Raw genomic sequence first — 18,844 nt, 5'->3', positions numbered from 1 at the left:
GTTCCCTGACCGGGAATCGATTAGCAAAGGAAGTTCCCTGACCGGGACGTCAGCCTCTCTGCTCCTCTGATGCTGCTTGGCCTGCTGTGTTCATCCAGCTGTACACCTTGTTATCTCTAAACAAGAGAAAGAGTTGTGACTACTCTGCTGTAATTTATGCAATATCATTTGTCAGTTTCGGTTTTCCCCATCGTCCTTAAGACTTTTCTGCCTTGAATTGGTTTCTTTTTTACGCAAGCTTCAAACTGTCTCTGTTATGAACCAGGCAAGAAGTATTACCCAGAAGTGACAGTAGCAAGTCAATTTAAGTAATTGTCAATTAAAATCCAAAAGAGTCACTTCGAATATAAAGATAGTAAGAACTGCTGATGCTGGAGTCAGAGATAACACAGTGTGGAGCTGGAGGAACACAACAGGCCAGCAGCATCAGAGGAGCAGGAAAGTTGACATTTCAGGTCGAGACCCTTCTTCAGAAATGGGGGAGGGGGAAGGGAGCTCTGAAATAAATAGAGGAGGGGTGGTGCTGGGGAAGGTAGGTGGGATGGTGATGGGTAAGTGCAGGTAGGCAGTGGTGGGGATTGGTTAGTGAGGTGGGAAGACCGGATAGGTGGGAGAGAAGACGGACAGGTCAAGGAGGAGGGGATAAGAGGAAGGGTTGGTCATGGGATGAGGTTGGGGATGGGGAGATTTTGAAGCTAGTAACGTCCACATTGAGACCATTGGGTTGTAAGGTTCCAAGGCGGAATATGAGGTGCTGTTCCTCCAGTTTCCGGGTGGCGTTGTTGTGAGACTGGAGGAGGGCCAGGATGGACATGTTGTCCAGGGAGTGGGAGGGGGAGTTGAAGTGGCTCGCAACTAGGAGGTGTTGTAATTTGTCGCGAACAGTGTGCAGGTGCTCTACAAAGCGGTCTCCGATCCTCTGCTTGGTCTCACCGAAGTAGAGGAGGCCACACTGGGGGCAGCAGATGCAGTAGACCACATTAGCGGAACCTCTAGTGAGCGTCTGTCTGATGTGGAAGGTTTTTTTGGGTCCTTGGATGGAGGTGAGGGGGTAGGTGTAGGGGCAGGTGTAGCACTTTCTTGCGGTTGCAGGGAAAGGTGCTGGGAGTGGTGGGGCTGGTGGGGAGTGTGGAGCAGATGAGGGAGTCGTGGAGAGAGCAGTCCCTATGAAAGGCAGATGGGGTGGGGAAGGAAATATATCTTTGGTTGTGGGCTCAGACTGCAGGTGGTGGGAGTGATGGAGAATGATACGTTGAATCCGGAGGTTGGTGGGGTGATACGTGAGGACAAGGGGGATTCTGTCTTTGTTTTTGTTGCAGGGAGAGGGTGTAAGGGCAGAGGTACAGGAAACGCAAGAGATGCAGTCAAGAGCGTTTTTGATCATTTGAAGGGGGGATGTTGCGGTCCTTGAAATAAGAGGACCTCGGAGAGCGCTTTGTAGAGCACCTGTGCTCTGTTCGTGACAAACGACAACACTTCAACTCCCCCTCCCACTCCCTGGACAACATGTCCCTCCTGGGCCTCCTCCAGTCTCACAACAGCACCACCCGGAAACTGGAGGAGCAGCACCTCATATTCCGCCTTGGAACCCTACAACCCAATGGTCTCAATGTGGACATTACTAGTTTCAAAATCTCTCCACCCCCGGCCTCATCCCATAACCAACCCTCCCTCACATCCCCGCCTCCTTGACCTGTCAGTCTTCTCTCCCACCTATCCGCTCCTCCCACCCCACTGACCAATTCCCACTGCTGCCTACCTGCACTCACCTATCACCATCCCACCTACCTTCCCCAGCCCCACCCGTCCTCTCTCTATTCATTTCAGAGCTCCCTTCCCCCTCCCCCATCTCTCCCACCGTCAGTTTTCCTGCTCCTCTGATGCTGCCTGGCCTGCCGTGTTCCTCCAGCTCCACACTGTGTTATCACTATTCGAATATATATTTGAGGTGTTCAAAACTACGTGTTGTGCAGTCACTCCTTGCTATCTGCTACCATTGTACTCGCGAAGTCGCCCCAGACCCCTTTTTATCTCATTGTCTCACCCAGTTTGCCTCAGTAAACATCGTGGTCCTTTGAGGTACATAGGAGTGGTATTGTATTTCACATTATATGCAGGAAGTTTGTGCCCCAATCCCTCGTGGAGATCGTGAACTGAGTGTATTAAAGTAACCTATAAACATAGAACTATTACAGCAACAAATGGTTGAAATTTGGCCTGTCCTGTCCATACAGCTCACTGCAAACTCACCTAGATCCAGAGCCCTGCAAAATAATAACTTTAATACAATTGTTTGAGGTACAGTGTCATTTTGCCACTTTCAAGTGTAGCAAGTGACTTCCACCAAATAGGTAACACAGTGTAGAGCTGGATGAACACAGCAGGCCAGGCAGCATCGGAGGAGCAGGAAAGCTGATGTTTCGGGTCGGGACCCTTCTTCAGAAATGGGTCGAGTTTCCCAGCTCCTGGGTCCTGCAACTGCTAGCCATTTGTCCCTCCATGGAATCCTGATAAATAAAATTCTTTATTCATTAATGGGATGATGGCGTCGCTGGCCAGGCAGCGTTTATTGTCCATCCCTAATTGGTCAGAGGGCAGTTCAGAGTCAACCACATTGCTGTGGGTCTGGAGTCACGTGTAGGCCAGACCAGGTAAGGATGGCAGTTTCCTTCCCTAAAGGGCATTACTGAACATTAGTGATTCATAAACCATGTTTGGACCCTACCTGTTTTTAATGTGTGTAATTTTTTTAAAATGCAGTTTCTCTGGAGGTGGTGCTCATGCCGGCTATCAGCGCCACCGTTGGAGATGATGTGCTCCTTGGTTGCACGTTTTCACACACAGTTGCGCTTGATTTGCGATACATTGTCATTGAGTGGAACCATAGAGTGCAAAATGAGGAAAAAGCTGTTTGCTTGTTTGTCTTTGGAGAATATGAAATCCATAGACCAGGATCAAGTCTCTCTATAAATGAAATAAGCAAAGCGAATGCTTCTTTACTCCTAAAAAATGTTACGATCCACGACATTGGGTTATACTCCTGCACAGTGACAGTATTCTCCGATAAAGCAACGGGGAAAGTCTCTCTATCGGTAACAGGTGAGTGAAAAATGATGCCTAATGTATAAACCTTTAGGACCTCTGGAGGTTTTCCTTTATTTACTGTGTTCTCTGGAAATGTTAATGGTGCAGATAAGAATTCTGATTGATTGTGAGAAGTGTAAAATGTTAGGATCATACAATTATAAAGATGTGAATTTGTCAATTGGATGCAGGTTGGTGTAAAGTGGCAAAAAAATTTGACATCACCCGATTAAGCTTAAAGATACTGTATCTGATTTCTTTGAGACCCATTCACAGTTTTTAATGTAACCATTGATAAGAAGTGATGAAATTTACATTGAAAACACTTTAAATTACCTTAGAGGAAAAGGTACATTTCTGGATCCCAAAATATCCACCAGCAGAGGTTCTGTAAGGCCGTAAGATATATGATCTGAAAATTAGGCCATTTAGTCCATCGAGTCTACACTGCCATTCAATCATGGCTAAAATGTTTCCCAATCCCATCCTCCTGCCTTCTCTCCATAAAGTTTGATCCCCTTACTAATCAAGAATCTATCAATCTCTGTCTAAAATACACTCAGTGACTTGGTTGCCAGAGCCCTCTGTAGCAATGAGTGCCACAGATTCATCACCCTCTGGCTGAAGCATTTCCTCCCCATCTCTGTTCTAAAGGGTCATCTCCTTGCTGAGTCTGGGCCCTCGGGTTCTAGTCTCTCCTATCAGTGGAAACAGCTTCTCCGTGTCCACTCTATCCAGGTCTCTCCATATTGTGTAAATTTCAATGAGATCCTCCCTTATCTTTCTAAACTCCATCGAGTACTGTCTTCAATTGCTCCTCATATGACAAGCCCTTCATTCCTAGGATCATTCATGTAAACCTCTAATATGGGAAAAATTCAAGTTGGAAACTAGACTTCTCTACAATGTGCTGACTGGTAAATGCCAGTTAAAATTATACATTATGGAAAAGTAGGTAAAGAATTGAAAATTAGTGAGTGACTGGAGTGGAATAGCTTTCACACTTTAGTGCAGTGAGCCTGAAAAATGAAATTTAACGTGTGAGTGAGCAAGGTTGGTTTATGGAAAGTAAACTTGTAATGTGTGGGGAGCCACCTGTCCAAATAAGTTGATAGAGGATGCAATTTATGTGAAACAAAGTAAAAGCTAAAAATCAAAAATGATCAATTCTGGATGGCAGAGTGGGAAATGATCTACAATGAATAAAAATAGGTAGCTCTAAAGATCAAACAGAAGAACTGTCTGAAAATGAAAGATCTTCAAAAACCAACCTATTGACAGAATAAGGAAAGCTAAATTTTAGTATTTCGGGGTGAATAATTCTAAAGAAGTTAAAGGGTATGAAAGAGAGATTTGACAGCATTAATTTAGTAGCAGTCAGCTCTGGGCTTGAATTTAACCTAACTTAGTTTGATAGGTTTAAAAATCACCTCTGTCTGACAGCTGTTGAAAGCCTTAAGGATTTTGAATGCTGTCCATGACTCCTCATAATTCAAAGCTAATCAAGGAATCATGCTCAGAAGCTCCAAATAAAAGTGGCAAAAGAAATAGAAATATCACATTACAGTACCATGCTTCCTGAACTGTTGTGTTCCTACAAATTGCTCTTTTAATTATGACAAACTGTTCTAAATTCTGCTGAGTTCAACTTGGAGACCGCTGACTTTAGCATAAACTGATATGTCACAAGCCTATTTCTACTACTAAAGGGAAAAAGAACACAGTGTTAATTTCAACATTAAACTAAGCACCATGGGGGAGAAGGGTGGGTGCATGGACGATTGCTCTCCTGTGATGAGATCCCTGTACAAGGTGAGATGTGTTTTCCCCCTTCCCCTTCAGTGCGCAAGAAAATAGAGATACTCTCCAAGACCATTACTGTGTCTTTCAGCCCTGTTGGAAGTTTTGTTCTGGTACCACGCAGTGTTGTTTTTCCTGAAGAATGTATTTTAATCCCAAAGTAATGCTGCTTATAATCATGTTGGTTGTTTGGGCTCCCAGCCTACTCCCAAGTGGGCACACATTAAATCTGGCTATAAAAATAGTCCTTTTCACTCAAAGTGGTCACAAGGATGACTAGTAAAGCAAATGCGAAGATTGGAATTGACACAGAAAGGTTTGCCCATCTGAGGCTATGGTTCAGACCGAATCATTTGTTGTGACTTAGAACATTAGTTTGCATCTGACAGCACTGTGCCTTGCCTGCTTTGTTTAAAATAGAAAAATGGTCCATAATGACAATCTTTATATATAAACATTGTCAAAACCTACAGAAAAAATTCACCCTTAATTGAAATGGAATATGTATGTCTTATAAAGCTGCTGTTAAGTACCTTGGGATGTTTTATTATATTCAAGGTGCTATACAAGTAGACCTTCTTAGTATGAATGACTAAGACCAAATACCCATCACCCTTTCTCCTGATTCCACCACTTGTTGGGTATTTATTATCACTTCTGACCTTCCACTCTGATGCTGAATGTTCTGTACTCAAAAAGGTCTCAGTTCTATGACTCTGCGCCTGCATCTGAATGAATTTTGTGCATGACATGACGTTGAACATGTCTTCTGTTGTCTCTGCCTCTGTGCCCATTTCTTTGCATAGGAGTCATTTCCCCATCCCACAGACCCCCTCACCCACATTCAACACTCTCCTTCCACCTGGTCTGCTCCCTATGGCCTTTGACCTGCACTCGAACTGTTCGTTGAGAACTACAGACACGACATTGGTCATGTTAATTTTTCCACCCCCTACACCACCACCCCTCCCAACCCTTGTCGATTTGAACCTATCTCCCTCTTAACTGTCTGAACTCTGTGCTGTCAGTACCAACCGTGACTTTGTAATCGAACCTACTGACGAATGGTGCTGTTGTTGTCTGGCAGACTGACCTTTACATTGCAGAGGCTGAACACCAGCTCTCCGACACCTCCTCTTATCTCCCCCTCTCCCTAATTGTAGAATCACATCTAATGCTGAACAATATGTTCTGAGTTTTGCAAGCTCAAACTGGTCGAGTACAGTCAATATTTTAGTGCCTAGTGTTATGGCAGGGACATAGGCCATATGCCCCACTAACTGGTGACTTATATTAAACACATGTCTATTTGGCTGTTCACAGCAGGCAAAGTAGTGTGAATATTTTAGAAATCAGAAGTTGAAAAAACACTTTTTTTACTTCCTGATATGCTGTCTCTGAAATACATCAATATGACTATATGCTAACTCTACTTAATGCATCACTGTTGCTGAATAGTTTGAGACCATTTGGCTTGGTACCAGTAATAAAACTGACATTGGTAAAGGAAATTGTCATAGAAATTGGTAGATCTTTATGTGTAAATTTCATCAAAGACAAAGGTGAATGCTGGTGTTTTGTTGCTGCCACAAAATACAGACCATTGTGTTTCTTTTTTGAGCCATAGAGTAGATATTTTAGTTAGCTACGTGGTGCTGTTACAATAGCGCAATATCTGTAAAACTACTCTAATGTGACCTGCAAGTTGAAAGTAAAAAAAAACAATGATGTGAGTTGGATTGATGTTGTTTACACTCAGCAAACTGAACTATTGGGGTGAAGCATTTACTATCCCTGATGGACAATTACAGATCCTTCCGTCAATTAACTAATCGGTGCATTTTCATACCTAGTGAACATAAATCAACAGGTCAAAATATCCTGTTCTCCAGAATACAATATTCCTGATTTTGTTACCATTTCCATTACATTTGGTCCAGAACACAGCTTTAATACTGAAAGCTAAATTCCTGACATTTCACTATTCAAGTTCAAAATTGTCAACTTAAGAATGCTCCTTACTAAAACAAAAACAAAGCACTGAAGCTGCTGGAAATTTGAAGTAGAAATAGAGAATGTTGGTAAATTACAAGTTTGACTGTATCTGTGAAGGAGGAAATGGAGTTAATATTTCAGGTCAATAACTCCCATCAGAAATGTTGAACAAATTAAACAAAATTTCTTCTCTACTTGCTAATTAATTACTGAAATAAATAAAGAATGGATGTTAAACCCACAGTTTAATTAAACCCAAAACTGATCCATAATCATCAGTATCTGCTGTAAGTGAAAAACAGATGTCTTGGGAGAGTGTCGTGTGTATTTGTCAGAAGACCTGAGGTGCAAGCAATAAATTACAAAGACAGATCATACAAACTAGAATTGTATTCATATGGTTAGGGGTGATTTCTTCAAAAATTCAAGATGTAATGGGCTACTCTTATGACCACTGGGAAGAGGTCATTTCAACTGGGTGGGAGAGGGAGTATTATCCAAACTCAGAGCTAGATTGTTCAGAAAACAAATTAGAATATACCTCTTCATGCAAATTATGATAAAAATTTGTAACTCACTCAGTAATTGATGCTAAGTAAATTGTAAACTTTGAGTCTGAGATAGCTAGACTTTTGTTGAGCAACAGTATTGAGCTATTTGGGACCCAGAACAAATTTGGTGTTAATCACAGATCAACAACGAATTAATTAAATAGGAGAACAGGTTTGGGGGGCTACACTGGCTAACATAGTTATATTGTATTTTAAGATAACATCAATAAAGAAAGCTAATAAAAATAACATTATTTATCCTTATTCCTTGTATCCTTGTAGCACCTCCTTCAGTTTCAGTAAACACTGTAAATGTTGTAATTGAACCTGGTGAAGATAAAGCAATAATTTGTGAGATGAAAAGCTTTTATCCAGAAAATCATTCTATCTCTTGGTTAAGACGTGGCTCACAAGACAGTGAAAACCAACTTGACATCACATCAAGAGCAGTTACAGGATCACCTCAACAAAATCAAGATGGGACATTTAATCTGCTTTCATTCCTTATCATCAAAGGCGTTCAAACGGATGATGGAGCTTCTTATGTCTGCAAAGTTATTCATGAAGCTTTAAAGACACCTCTACAGAAAGTTGTTAGTTTGACAATCAAGGGTGAGTAATTAAGGGAGGATGCTATCTGCTAAATGGCAAGAAACATTTTTTTTAAATTCTAATATAACATGAATTCTATATTTTTTATTTTGAGTCTTGGCTGAACTTTGTATAACAGAGCCATACAACAGATGGATCATTACAAATATCAGACCCATTATTTAGTTCCTACAAATATAAACATTGAATCAGGATAATGAGCTTTGCCATATTTTAATTTTGGCACAGGTTTGTTACATCCTTAAGATTGTTTTCTGCTTACGCGTTCTTTTGAATTATGGAGGATTTACGAATGCTTTTCACATTTCGGAGGGATAGTAGAATAGAAATACTGCCAAACGTTCACATGAACTTATTAGAAAATTACAGGACGACAAAAAAGTAGCCTTACATTTTGGGTAATAAATCTAATTTATGTGGATTTTTAAAGTGGATTCTTCTGTTCCTTGGTCAAGATATGGAGAGGAATATTGTTTTCTACTGTGAGGAACAACGTGTCCATATAGCAACACAAGGTTAAAACAAATAATTTATTTTTTGATCGTTCAACTATAGGCATATACAAAATCTCATTCATATGCTTAAGAATATCTGATACAGATTACTTGTAGAGATTTATGTGGAGTGCATGCAATCTCTGGAGTAGCACTTGCTCTCCAAAGTCCAGCATTTAGGATCCAAAGATTTATTACACCCACAGCAGTGCATAGATGTGACCTTGCAATTTAAAAATAAACTCTACGACTCCAGATAATTCTACAAGTCAATAGGAAATTTCCTAGTCTCCCGTGCCAATCCTGCCCACCCAGTTAGTGACCCAATTTAGATGGACAGTCGTTTATATTTCCCTCATATGCTTAGAATCTGTTTTGTTCAGATCCTAGAGTACATATCTGTTGCAGAGAACTAACTTTGTTCTGAATTTCTATGACCATTTCTACGATGCATCATCTTGGAGCAATTATGATGTCAAAGAAATTTAATTCCTTCCTCCCACTTTATGAGGGTAGCAACTATTTTGTCAATATGCATTTGAAAACACAGGTTGTGCTAGGTGCTACGCAGATACCAAATGCTTCTTAAAATCTTGAAATAAGGAAAATGTTCCTCTCCATATTTTGACCAAGGAACAGAAGAATCCAACTCTCCACAAAACATGTAAGTATATTTGCATCAGCTTCCTGACCATAACTTGGCTCCACCATGCCTTTTATGGTTGAATAGCTTGTGAGTAACCTTTTTGCCTCCCTGCAAGCCAATCATAGAAGGAATTGGACCCTAGAAATACAAGAACTCGGCTTCCATTTGACAACTTGCAGTGTTAGCTGTCTCAATCCTCAGTTTCACCATAAAAAGTTGGATGGACAACTGTTATTCTATTTGTCCCAAGTCCCAATTACTTTTGTGTGTATTTGAGGGGATTTATCAATAAAGTCTGCATGAAATTGACTTACCCTCTATGGTATCAGTGTAGAGAAGAGCATTACTCTTTGGAGCCTCTATTATTACAAAACCTTTGTCAAGTTTGATCATGGATCTTACACACAAACCAAAGCAAGCCCTTCTATTGTACGCCTAAGTGTTTAAATATAGAAACCCCACAGAGTGGAAAGAGGACTTTTGGCCCAACAAGCCTGCACCAATATTGTGAAGAGTATTCCACCCATACCCACTGCCCTGCACATTCCTTGACACTACAGGCCAATTTAGCATGGCCAATCCACCTTACCCACGAATCTGTGGGAGGAAACTGGAGCAGCTAGCAGAAACCCACACAGACACTGGGAGAATGTGCAACTCCACACAGACACCCAAGGCTGGGATTGAACCTGGTTCTCTGCTGCTGCGAGGCAGCAGCGCCAACCACTGCCTGACAATTATAAATGACAGTTTTTTTAAAATGCTCTCAGAGCTATTCTTTGCCACCTCATTGTCATAGTACTGCTCATCAACATGTGGCTTTTATTTTGATCACCAAATTGCTCTCCTAATATCAGTAAAACAAAGGCTTTGATGCAAGCCAGCCGTAGATCCTAAGGGTAAAAAGGTGAAAAATATTATTTTCTAAACAGACTTCAGGTATAATATATCTTGTGTGCAGAGCAGGACTGAGTAAAATGTTGGATCAATAGGTACTTATTTTCATATTGACCTCACAATCTAAATGGCTATGCAGATGCTGAACTGTCTAACATTTCACATTTCTATTTTTGCTGAAAGAATTCCATTGTGAATTAATGGGTGTCCTCTGAAATACATGTTAAAAATTTCAGGAATTATATACTATACTAGATGGACTATAGTAAGGCTACTTGACTTACAAACATTTAGATTTGCTCCAGAGATTGTGAATAGAATAGGAGTTACTGCCTTATTTACCAATAAAGGATGTTTACAGTTAGTGAGGTGTGATGCTGCTTAATGCTGTGCTGCGAGAAAATTTCTGTTTTCTATGACGAGCGCAGTCTTGATTTAGCCAACACAGACAAACAGCAATGAATAATTACTAACACGTATTTGGTCTTGCATTCCCCTAGGATCCAACCCAAGAACAAGATCAGGAACATTGCTCACTTTTCTTCTAACATGTGTGATCACCACAGCTGTTTGTTTTGGAACATTTATTTTTTGCAGCTTTAAAAGACAAGGTAAATTATCAGTCTTCCTGGAGCTTGGTTTTGGGAATGGCGTTGAATTTGGCAAGACTGTATTTAATGCCCATGTCTAGTTTGCTTAAAAGGGTGGTGTTGGTCCGTTTTGATCCTCACCAATCATGTGATAGTGATGCTGTCTCAATGATGTAACATAGAAGATTTTACAATATTGATCCATTTTAAAGAGAATACTATTTCTTGCTGCTCCTGGTACTGTAAATTGTAATTATTTTTATCATCCAAATACACATTCCTGGTGAGGGTTTTTATGCTGACTTTCACTTTACAAATCCCAGTGGGATCAGGACTCCGCATGGCAATGATTTTAAAATCACGTTCACATGCTCCTCTCTGGATCCTGACACTTCCAGGACAGCTTGCTATTTTTAAGAGTGAGAGCAGAGAAGTGGGAAACTGAAGTCAGCTCATCTCCAGATTACCAGCTCATTAAGCTCCTTTACCGTCCCTGACTCTAATGTTGTAATTTTCAAAAGGGAGTCCAGTGAATCTGAACAATCTGGTGCATGTTAGTACCCAGCTATCAGTTCACAGTGGGAGACCTGAAAATACACTTACATTGACTGAAAAGTGTTTGTGTAGGGCATTTGGGGCAGAGGCATGCTTATTAATTTTATTTGGCTCGCGTTCCTTCCATTGTCACAAGCCAACCCTTTAAGGAGCTACCTGCTGTTTAGGCAATGACAGATCTCAGCATGGCTGCTGGTACCAGGCTAGCTGTTCCCACCTAGTAGAGACATTGAGCACATCTCCTGCCCAATTAGGGCATTTGCATTTAAAAATAAGCTGATGGGAGCAGGATTGCAGGGATGAGACCTGAAAAATATCCACATATAGGGTTCTCAACCCTGCTGTAAAGTCTGGGTCTTCGTTGCTTCAACCCTGAATTTCAGAAGAGAACTCAATTTTTGTCCATTGGGATTGACAGTAGTCAACCATTTAGATTAGTTGAAGGTATAAGAGAAAGGGACCCAGTTATAAGACACATTTTTGCAGGTTTCACAGTAGAAATTGAAATGGCATATAAAACTAGATCCTGTTCCACTTACGGAGAACACCTTTAATCAATCTGTAAGCTATAGTATGTAAATTTATATAAACTTGCAATGTCCCAGATACCAGTTACTTATGATCCTTGTAGGCTAGGCTTCATCTCAAGTGGTCAGTGCTCCATGCATATCTTTACGGTGGATGATCAGTCCACCCTACATGCCATAAAGCAAGTTATGCTGCTGCTTTATAGAACTTTAGTTAGGCCACACTTGGGATGCTGCATATAGTCCTGGTCACCACACTGCCAGAAGGATATGGATGCTTTGGAGAGGGCGCAGAAAAGCGTTACCAGGATGTTGCTTAGTATGGGGGATTTTAACTATAAAGAAAGGTTGGATAGACTGGGTTTTGTTTTCACTGGAATGCAGGAGGTTGAGGGGGTGACCTGATAAAAGTTTATAAGGTTGCGAATGGCATGGATAGAGTGGAAAGTATGAGGCTTTTTCCCAGGGTGGAGGGGTCAATTACTAGGGAACAGAGGTTCAAAGTGCAGTTGAGGGGAGTGAGATGTGTGAGGCAAGTTTTCCACACAAAGGGTGGTGAGTGCCTGGAATGCGCTGCCAGAGGAGGTGGTGGAAACAGCCACAATAGCAGCATTCAAGAAACACATGAATGGATATATGAATAGGAAGGGAATAGAGGGATACGGATCATATAAGCAAATACAGTTTTAGTATGGGAGAGCAAAATGTGTCAGTGCAGGCTTGGAGGGCCAAGAGTTCTGTTCCTGTGCAGTATTGTTCTTTGTTCTTCCTCTTTTGAAGAGCCCAGTTCCTGGTTAACAAAGCTGATTTTTTTGGTCTGACTTCCTATGCATTTCTGACCCTGCCCCATACCAAATAAGGCAAGGACTTGAATTGGGTTATCTGATTCTAGTGTTAACCCCACCCTGGCTGTGCTGGGACCACCTTCATGTTATCATATCCTGCTCTCCGTATGGCTTGTCTTCCAGAACTATGTTAACAATGAGTGTGATTTTAGCTTCATAGAGGTCTAGAGCACAGAAAAAGGCACGTTGGCCTATGGCATCTGCATGGTTCAAAAACAAGCACCTAACTTTTCTAATCCCATTTTCCAGCACTTGGCCTATAACCATACCATGCCTTGCATTGCAAGTGCACGTTTAAATACTTCTCAAATCATATGAGGGTTTCTGCCTCTACCACCCTTACAAACAATGAGTTCCAGATTCCCACCATTCTCTGAGTGAAAGAGAATTTCCTCACATTCCGTCTAAACATCGTGCCCCTTACCTTAAATCTATGCCGCGGTCATTGATCGCTCCCCCAAGGATAAATGCTCCTTCCTGTCTACCCTGCCTATGACCCCATAATTTTATAATCTCAGTCATGTACCCTCAGTCTCCTCTGCTCCAATGTATCCAACAAGGTATCTATGGCAAATCTCCATTTCAGGGACATGGCCTGACATTTCCATATAGGTTGTGTATTAATTACAATGGCCTTGTTAGCCCAGAAACTGTCTTTTTTCTTTCATGACTGGATCTCACCACAATGAGACAAGCTTTCACCAACAACACCATCTCACAACCAGTTCACATTCATTACTAGAAAAGACACCATAACACAGTTATGTGTTAAAAGTTATTTTTTTCTTTGTTCATTCATGCGATGTGGGCATCACTGGCGAGGCCAACATTCATTGGCCATCCCTAATTGCCCAGAGGGCAGTTAAGAGTCAGCCATATTGCTGTGGATCTGGAGTCATATGCAGGCCAGACCAGGTAAGGATCATATTTGTTAACCAGAAGAGTTTTTCCAACAATTGACATCATTAGACTCGTAATTTCAGAGTTTTATTGAATTCAAATTTCCACTGTCTGCCATTCTGGGATTTGAACTCAGGTCTCCAAAACATTACCCGCATCTCCAGATTAACAGTCCGGAGATAATACCATCAGGCCATTGCCTCCCCTAAAATTATTGAAATAACTCCACAGAGGCCAGTACCCCACCACCAAGTCACCGTTTACTTACATGTGGAGAGTCCTTGACACTGATCCAGCTTCCTCAGACCCAGCTGTCAGAGTGAACAGAACCTCTGACACTCCTGTTTATATCTGTCAGCCAGGGCTCCCTGAATGGACCAGATTAACAGCCCCAATCAGGGAACTCAGATTCTATGGGTCTACCTGGCTGACCTCGTTACAATCACTACAATTACTACAATACAAATGTAGCTAATACTTTAGTTTATAACATATGTTTGATACAAAAAATGCATTGGCTTACAAAGGATATCATCGAGCTTCTATCCAAAGATAATGGTGCATAAAAATAAATTTTAAATGCTAGGAAATTTATCAGTGAAGCATATTACAAGATTGACAGTTTGCTTAAGAGAAGAACAGCTAGATAATTCTATTCCTCTTCGTTTTTTTTCAGCTCCAAAAGTGACAGACATCATTAAACCAAACTGTTTCCGTACAAATGATTCAGTCTCTCTGGCTTGTGCAGTTCTGTGGTTCAAACCAAAAGCTATCGAAGTCTCTTGGTACAGAGAGGAAGAGGATAAATTCCAGAAAGTTCTCATCAGTAAATGGAACAGCACCTCATCTTCTGTAAAACAATTGGAATACAGAAAAATAGTAGATTATTATCAGAGTGAACAAGACAAAACAATATACTTCACAGAAGGAGACTATGACATTGCTATGTCATTTAAAAATCACAAAAGAAGTGGAGCATACAGTTTAGTATCTCAGCTCACCTTCAGAAGTACAGAAGCTACAACAAGAAAGCTAGTATATTCTTTTGAAGTCCAGCATGATGCTCTGAAACACAAAATTTCAAAAGTCATTGCTTTTGAAACTAAAGGTGAATTACATTTATTTTACTGCTTAATAAAATGACAAATAAATTAGAATTATATTAGTTTGTGCTAAAATGCCCATGGTTCAATAACAAAATAGAAATTCTTTGACAGTAGGTAGCTGTGCATATTGTACCCTTTAAATTAGTGTACCAGACTTAACATATTTAGTTGAACTCCTGTGTCTAATATTTTAATGATAATAGATACAACTTGCACTTATGTAACACATTTAGCATGATAAAACTTTCGAAGCCACTTCACAGGAGCATTAACGAAGTTTGATTCTGAGCTAATAGGAGATATTAGGCCAAATGACCAAAAACTTGAACACAGAGCTGAATGTTAAGTTCTGTAAAGTAGGGGATAGAGAGAGAACAGACAGGTTAAAGTAGGGAATTTAAGAGCTTTAGGATTAAGGCAGCAAAAGGCACAACTACCAATGGTGGAACCCTTAAAGTTGGAGATGCACAGGAGGCCAGAATTAGAGTAGTCCGGGTATCATAAAAGTTTGTCTGGAGGAGTGCACAGCAATATTGAGCAGGAAGGCCATGCATGGGTTGGAAAACAAGTATAAGAGTTTTTAAATTGCGATACTGTGGGACTAAAGTCAATATAGATCAGCAAACACAGGGCTAACGAGTAATCAGGAATTATTGTAAGTCAGGATATGGGGGAGAGTTTGGATGAGGTCAAGTTTATGAAAGGTGCAACATGGGAGGCTGACCAGGTGGTGGTTAGATTGGTCAGGGCTAGAGGTAACAAAAGCAATGGCAAGTGGTTCAGCAGCAGGCAAACTGAGGCATGGGTGGAGGTAGTTGACATGGAAGTAAGGGCAATAACCTATTTAACATACTTGGGTAAATGGTTTGTTTAATATAATGGTCAGTGAATTGTTATGCAGATACCTTGCATGCTTGTCCCTTAACATCACACTATGACATTTAGGATATATTTGAAAATTTTAACTACTGTCAACATACCCCAAGTAAAATGAACAGAAAGTACTATCAGGGCCTCGGATTATTAACTAGATTGCTAAATTTGCAGGGTTGGTGCTCATCTGCTGCTCCTTTTACCCATGTTAACAACCTCATTGTGATGTCTTTTGTCCAATTAGCAGAGATTTAGTTGTGGAAAGGGGAAGAAACAGTGAAAGTGTCCAGCAATATGAAGAAGCACAGTGTGTTCCTGTCAGAAAGATTTAAGTAACAGCCTTTAAACCTGATGAGTGAACATGTGGCAAAATCAATAGGCTTCCAGTGAGCAGATTTCTCTCAATTTTCTGTTTGTATACAAAACTAGTAGTAATTTAAGGGTATATGTTCTTTGCATGTTAAATTACAGAAAGATTGTTTTGTAAGTTAAGCAATTTGTTGAAATGAATTTAGTTTTGAATGGTTCTTCTGGAAGCAGAATTTTTAATTATTGTCAGGTCATAGCTTTATGTTTTAAATTTGAGAAAAACACCCAGGCTAAGAGGGAGACTGGGAAATGTTGGTCAAAACTACTTGCAGTGAGATATGGATCTTGTTGTATCCCTCTGGTTAAAATCTGCTGTTGCTTAAAAGGGCTATGTGTGTATTGACTAAAAGCAAGAAATCTGAACAGGAACAATGACAGACAGGTCAAAGAAACCAACAACGAACATCGGGAAAATAAAACTTGGACCTTTGTGTTTTCTAATGGAGGTCTTAAGATAGTAAGATGTAGAAACAGCAGTTGCCATTCAGCCCATCAAGTATGCTCCGCCATTCATTGAGATCACAATTAATCCGATATTCCTCAACTCTACTTTTTCACCTTATTCCCTCAACCCTTGACTGCCTTACTAATTAAAAATCTGCCCATCTCAACCTTGAATATAGGAACTTAGAAAATAGAATCAGGAGTAGGCCATTTGGCCCTTCAATCTGTTCTGTTATTCAAGATGTTCATGGCTAATCATTCAACTCAGTACTCTGTATCCGCTTTCTCCACAGCCTTAATGACCCAGCCTCTACAGCCCCCTGTGGTAATGAATTCCACAGACTTAATATCCCATGAGAGAAGAAATGCTTCTTCATACCTGTCCTAAATGAATGACTCCTTACTCTGAGATTATAACCTTTGGTCATAGACTCACAAGGGGAAACACCCTATCCACATCCACCCTGTCAAACCCTCTAACAATCCAATATGTTTCAATAAGTTTGCTGTTATTGTTCTAAACTCGAGTGAGTACAGACCCTACCTATTCAACCTCTCCTCATAAGGAAATCCCTTCATACTTAGAATCAACCAAGTGAACCTTCCCTGGACTGTTTCCAGTGACAGTATACCCTTTTTCCCATAAGGGGATCAGAGCTGTTCAGTGTCCCAGCAATCGTCTGATGAGTGCCTTATACAATTTTGCAAGACATCCCTACTTTTATTCTTCCATTTCCTTTGAAATAAAGGCCAACATTCCAATTCCCTTCCCCATAACCTGGTGAATTTGGATGTGAGCTTTTATTTTGTGATTCATGCACAAGAACCCCCAAATTTCTCTGCACTGCAGCCTCCAGCACCTTTCTCCATTTAAATCGTTTCCAGCTTTCCAATCGAGATATGGTGCTTGAAGATGTCCTGTTTGGGCCTGGGGCCCAGAATTACACCACAATTGTGGTTTGCAATTTCTACAAGTAGGTATTCTTTGCAATGTGAAAAGAAGTTTCATAATCTCACCAAAGCAACCAAGATAAGCTATCTGATGCCACCTTACCTTTCACTACAATCTCGTTATATTTGTGTGCAACATATTCACAGTTGCAGAGGAATCAGAGATGAAAGTAAGATCTTATAATGGGAAGAAAAGGCTCTTTGGAAGCAAACTACTTTCTGTCTGTTTTCTCAAATCAGTTGAGATCTACTTTGAAACTAAACTAGTTAGGTGAACATCTTATTCACAAGGAGCACTGAGGGCCATCTCAGATAACCTAAGATAGATGGCATGGATCATGGCAGCTTTCAATTGCATTCTTAGTGCCTATTTCCACAAAGATTTGACAATGACAATTTTTTTTAGTATATGATACCCAACCGAGAATAGATATTTATTCTCTATCGGTCTCATTTTATGTTTCAAATAGAACTTTTCAAGCAGGTAACTCAATTCACTTATCTACTGCTTTGAAATAAGTCCAGTATATCTCAAGTTTAAGTGATGAAATTTCTGAGAGCAGATTTTGATCTTATTATCCTGTTGTTTGCAAACATGCAACACTGTGCAAAAAGGGAGCATCTTCTATCTGTAGCCAGTTCCACTGGATTTTAGATTGAGTGTACCCTGCCTTAAACATGAAATGCTGCTCTTCTGCACAGAATTCTGCCACATTGTCCAAGTATTCTAAGCGCCTTGGAAACTCTAACTTTACACATAAGAAAACATACCCTTTACGTGTTTACTTTGGCACTAAGAGGGTCCAAGATTAAATTTTAGCCTTTTGTAAAATTAACTTATCCATAGTAGAGAGGGGTGGGATACCAAAATTAACCTCATCATCTGAATTGTTTCCAGCAACCTTTGCTGGTCACCCAGTGTGAATGTCAGATAGGGCAAGATCAGTCTCTGTTCACTCATAAAGAATGGGTCAGGTATCAGAGACCAATAGACATCCATAGCATCACACTTGATCAAGGAGTCAATGCCTTATGCAAGAAAGAGGAGAAAGATTATTTCATATCTCATGCTGTGGGGTCCTTGGAGAAAAGGCATAAGTGTCTATTTTTAATAATCCACCCTATATTCATGACTTTCATGTACTAAGTCCCAGAGAAGTCAGCAAAAATTCCGGATATGTATATACAAGTTCCTGAAGTAGTTGATGTTGTTATGACCAGCCTTTAGCACAGTCATTGCATTGCTGAGTATTGGAGGTATCTTAGAGCTTCTCTGGAAAAAGAACATTCCCTGGAGTGAGATAGCTTCTTTTAGCAGCAATAGCTTCAAATAGTAAAGAGGACTCCAGTGTCTGTTCATTGGAAGGTCAAACGTGTAGTTAAAATAAACAATAGCAACCTTTGTATGATATTTGGGGAAGAAAAAGTTTTGGATTTGCAATACTTAACCTGTCAAATATAGAAAATAATTAGTACTTCAAGCCATGATGAAAAGTTGACAGACAAAGCTAAAACACTGGGTTACAAAATTGGAAAAAAAGCTATCAGTTATCTTTGGATAATATGGTCCTGTTAGTTACAAAACTTAACTTAGTTTGATTGAAG

At 40.4% G+C, this 18,844-nt stretch overlaps 1 protein-coding gene across 6 annotated transcripts in view; it reads left to right on the top strand.

The window, feature by feature from the left end:
- The window catches only part of LOC109912032 (NLR family CARD domain-containing protein 3-like), a 39,722-nt gene that overhangs the window by 3,540 nt on the left and 17,338 nt on the right, over positions 1-18,844 (top strand). For all 6 annotated transcript variants that reach the window (XR_007263732.1, XM_048605605.1, XM_048605606.1 and 3 more), the window contains exons 2-5: positions 2,761-3,099; positions 7,713-8,042; positions 10,580-10,690; positions 14,173-14,604. Coding sequence is in view for 5 of the 6 variants with exons in the window: in XM_048605604.1 (XP_048461561.1) it covers positions 2,761-3,099; positions 7,713-8,042; positions 10,580-10,690; positions 14,173-14,604 (1,212 nt within the window). In the remaining variant the exon portion in view is untranslated. The remainder of the gene's footprint in view (positions 1-2,760; positions 3,100-7,712; positions 8,043-10,579; positions 10,691-14,172; positions 14,605-18,844) is intronic.

This window comes from Rhincodon typus, chromosome 15, assembly GCF_021869965.1.
Source record: "Rhincodon typus isolate 14 chromosome 15, sRhiTyp1.1, whole genome shotgun sequence".
Taxonomy (NCBI): Eukaryota; Metazoa; Chordata; class Chondrichthyes; order Orectolobiformes; family Rhincodontidae; genus Rhincodon; species Rhincodon typus.
Note: the sequence above shows the minus strand (reverse complement) of the source record. Positions and strands in the feature narration are given on the sequence as shown.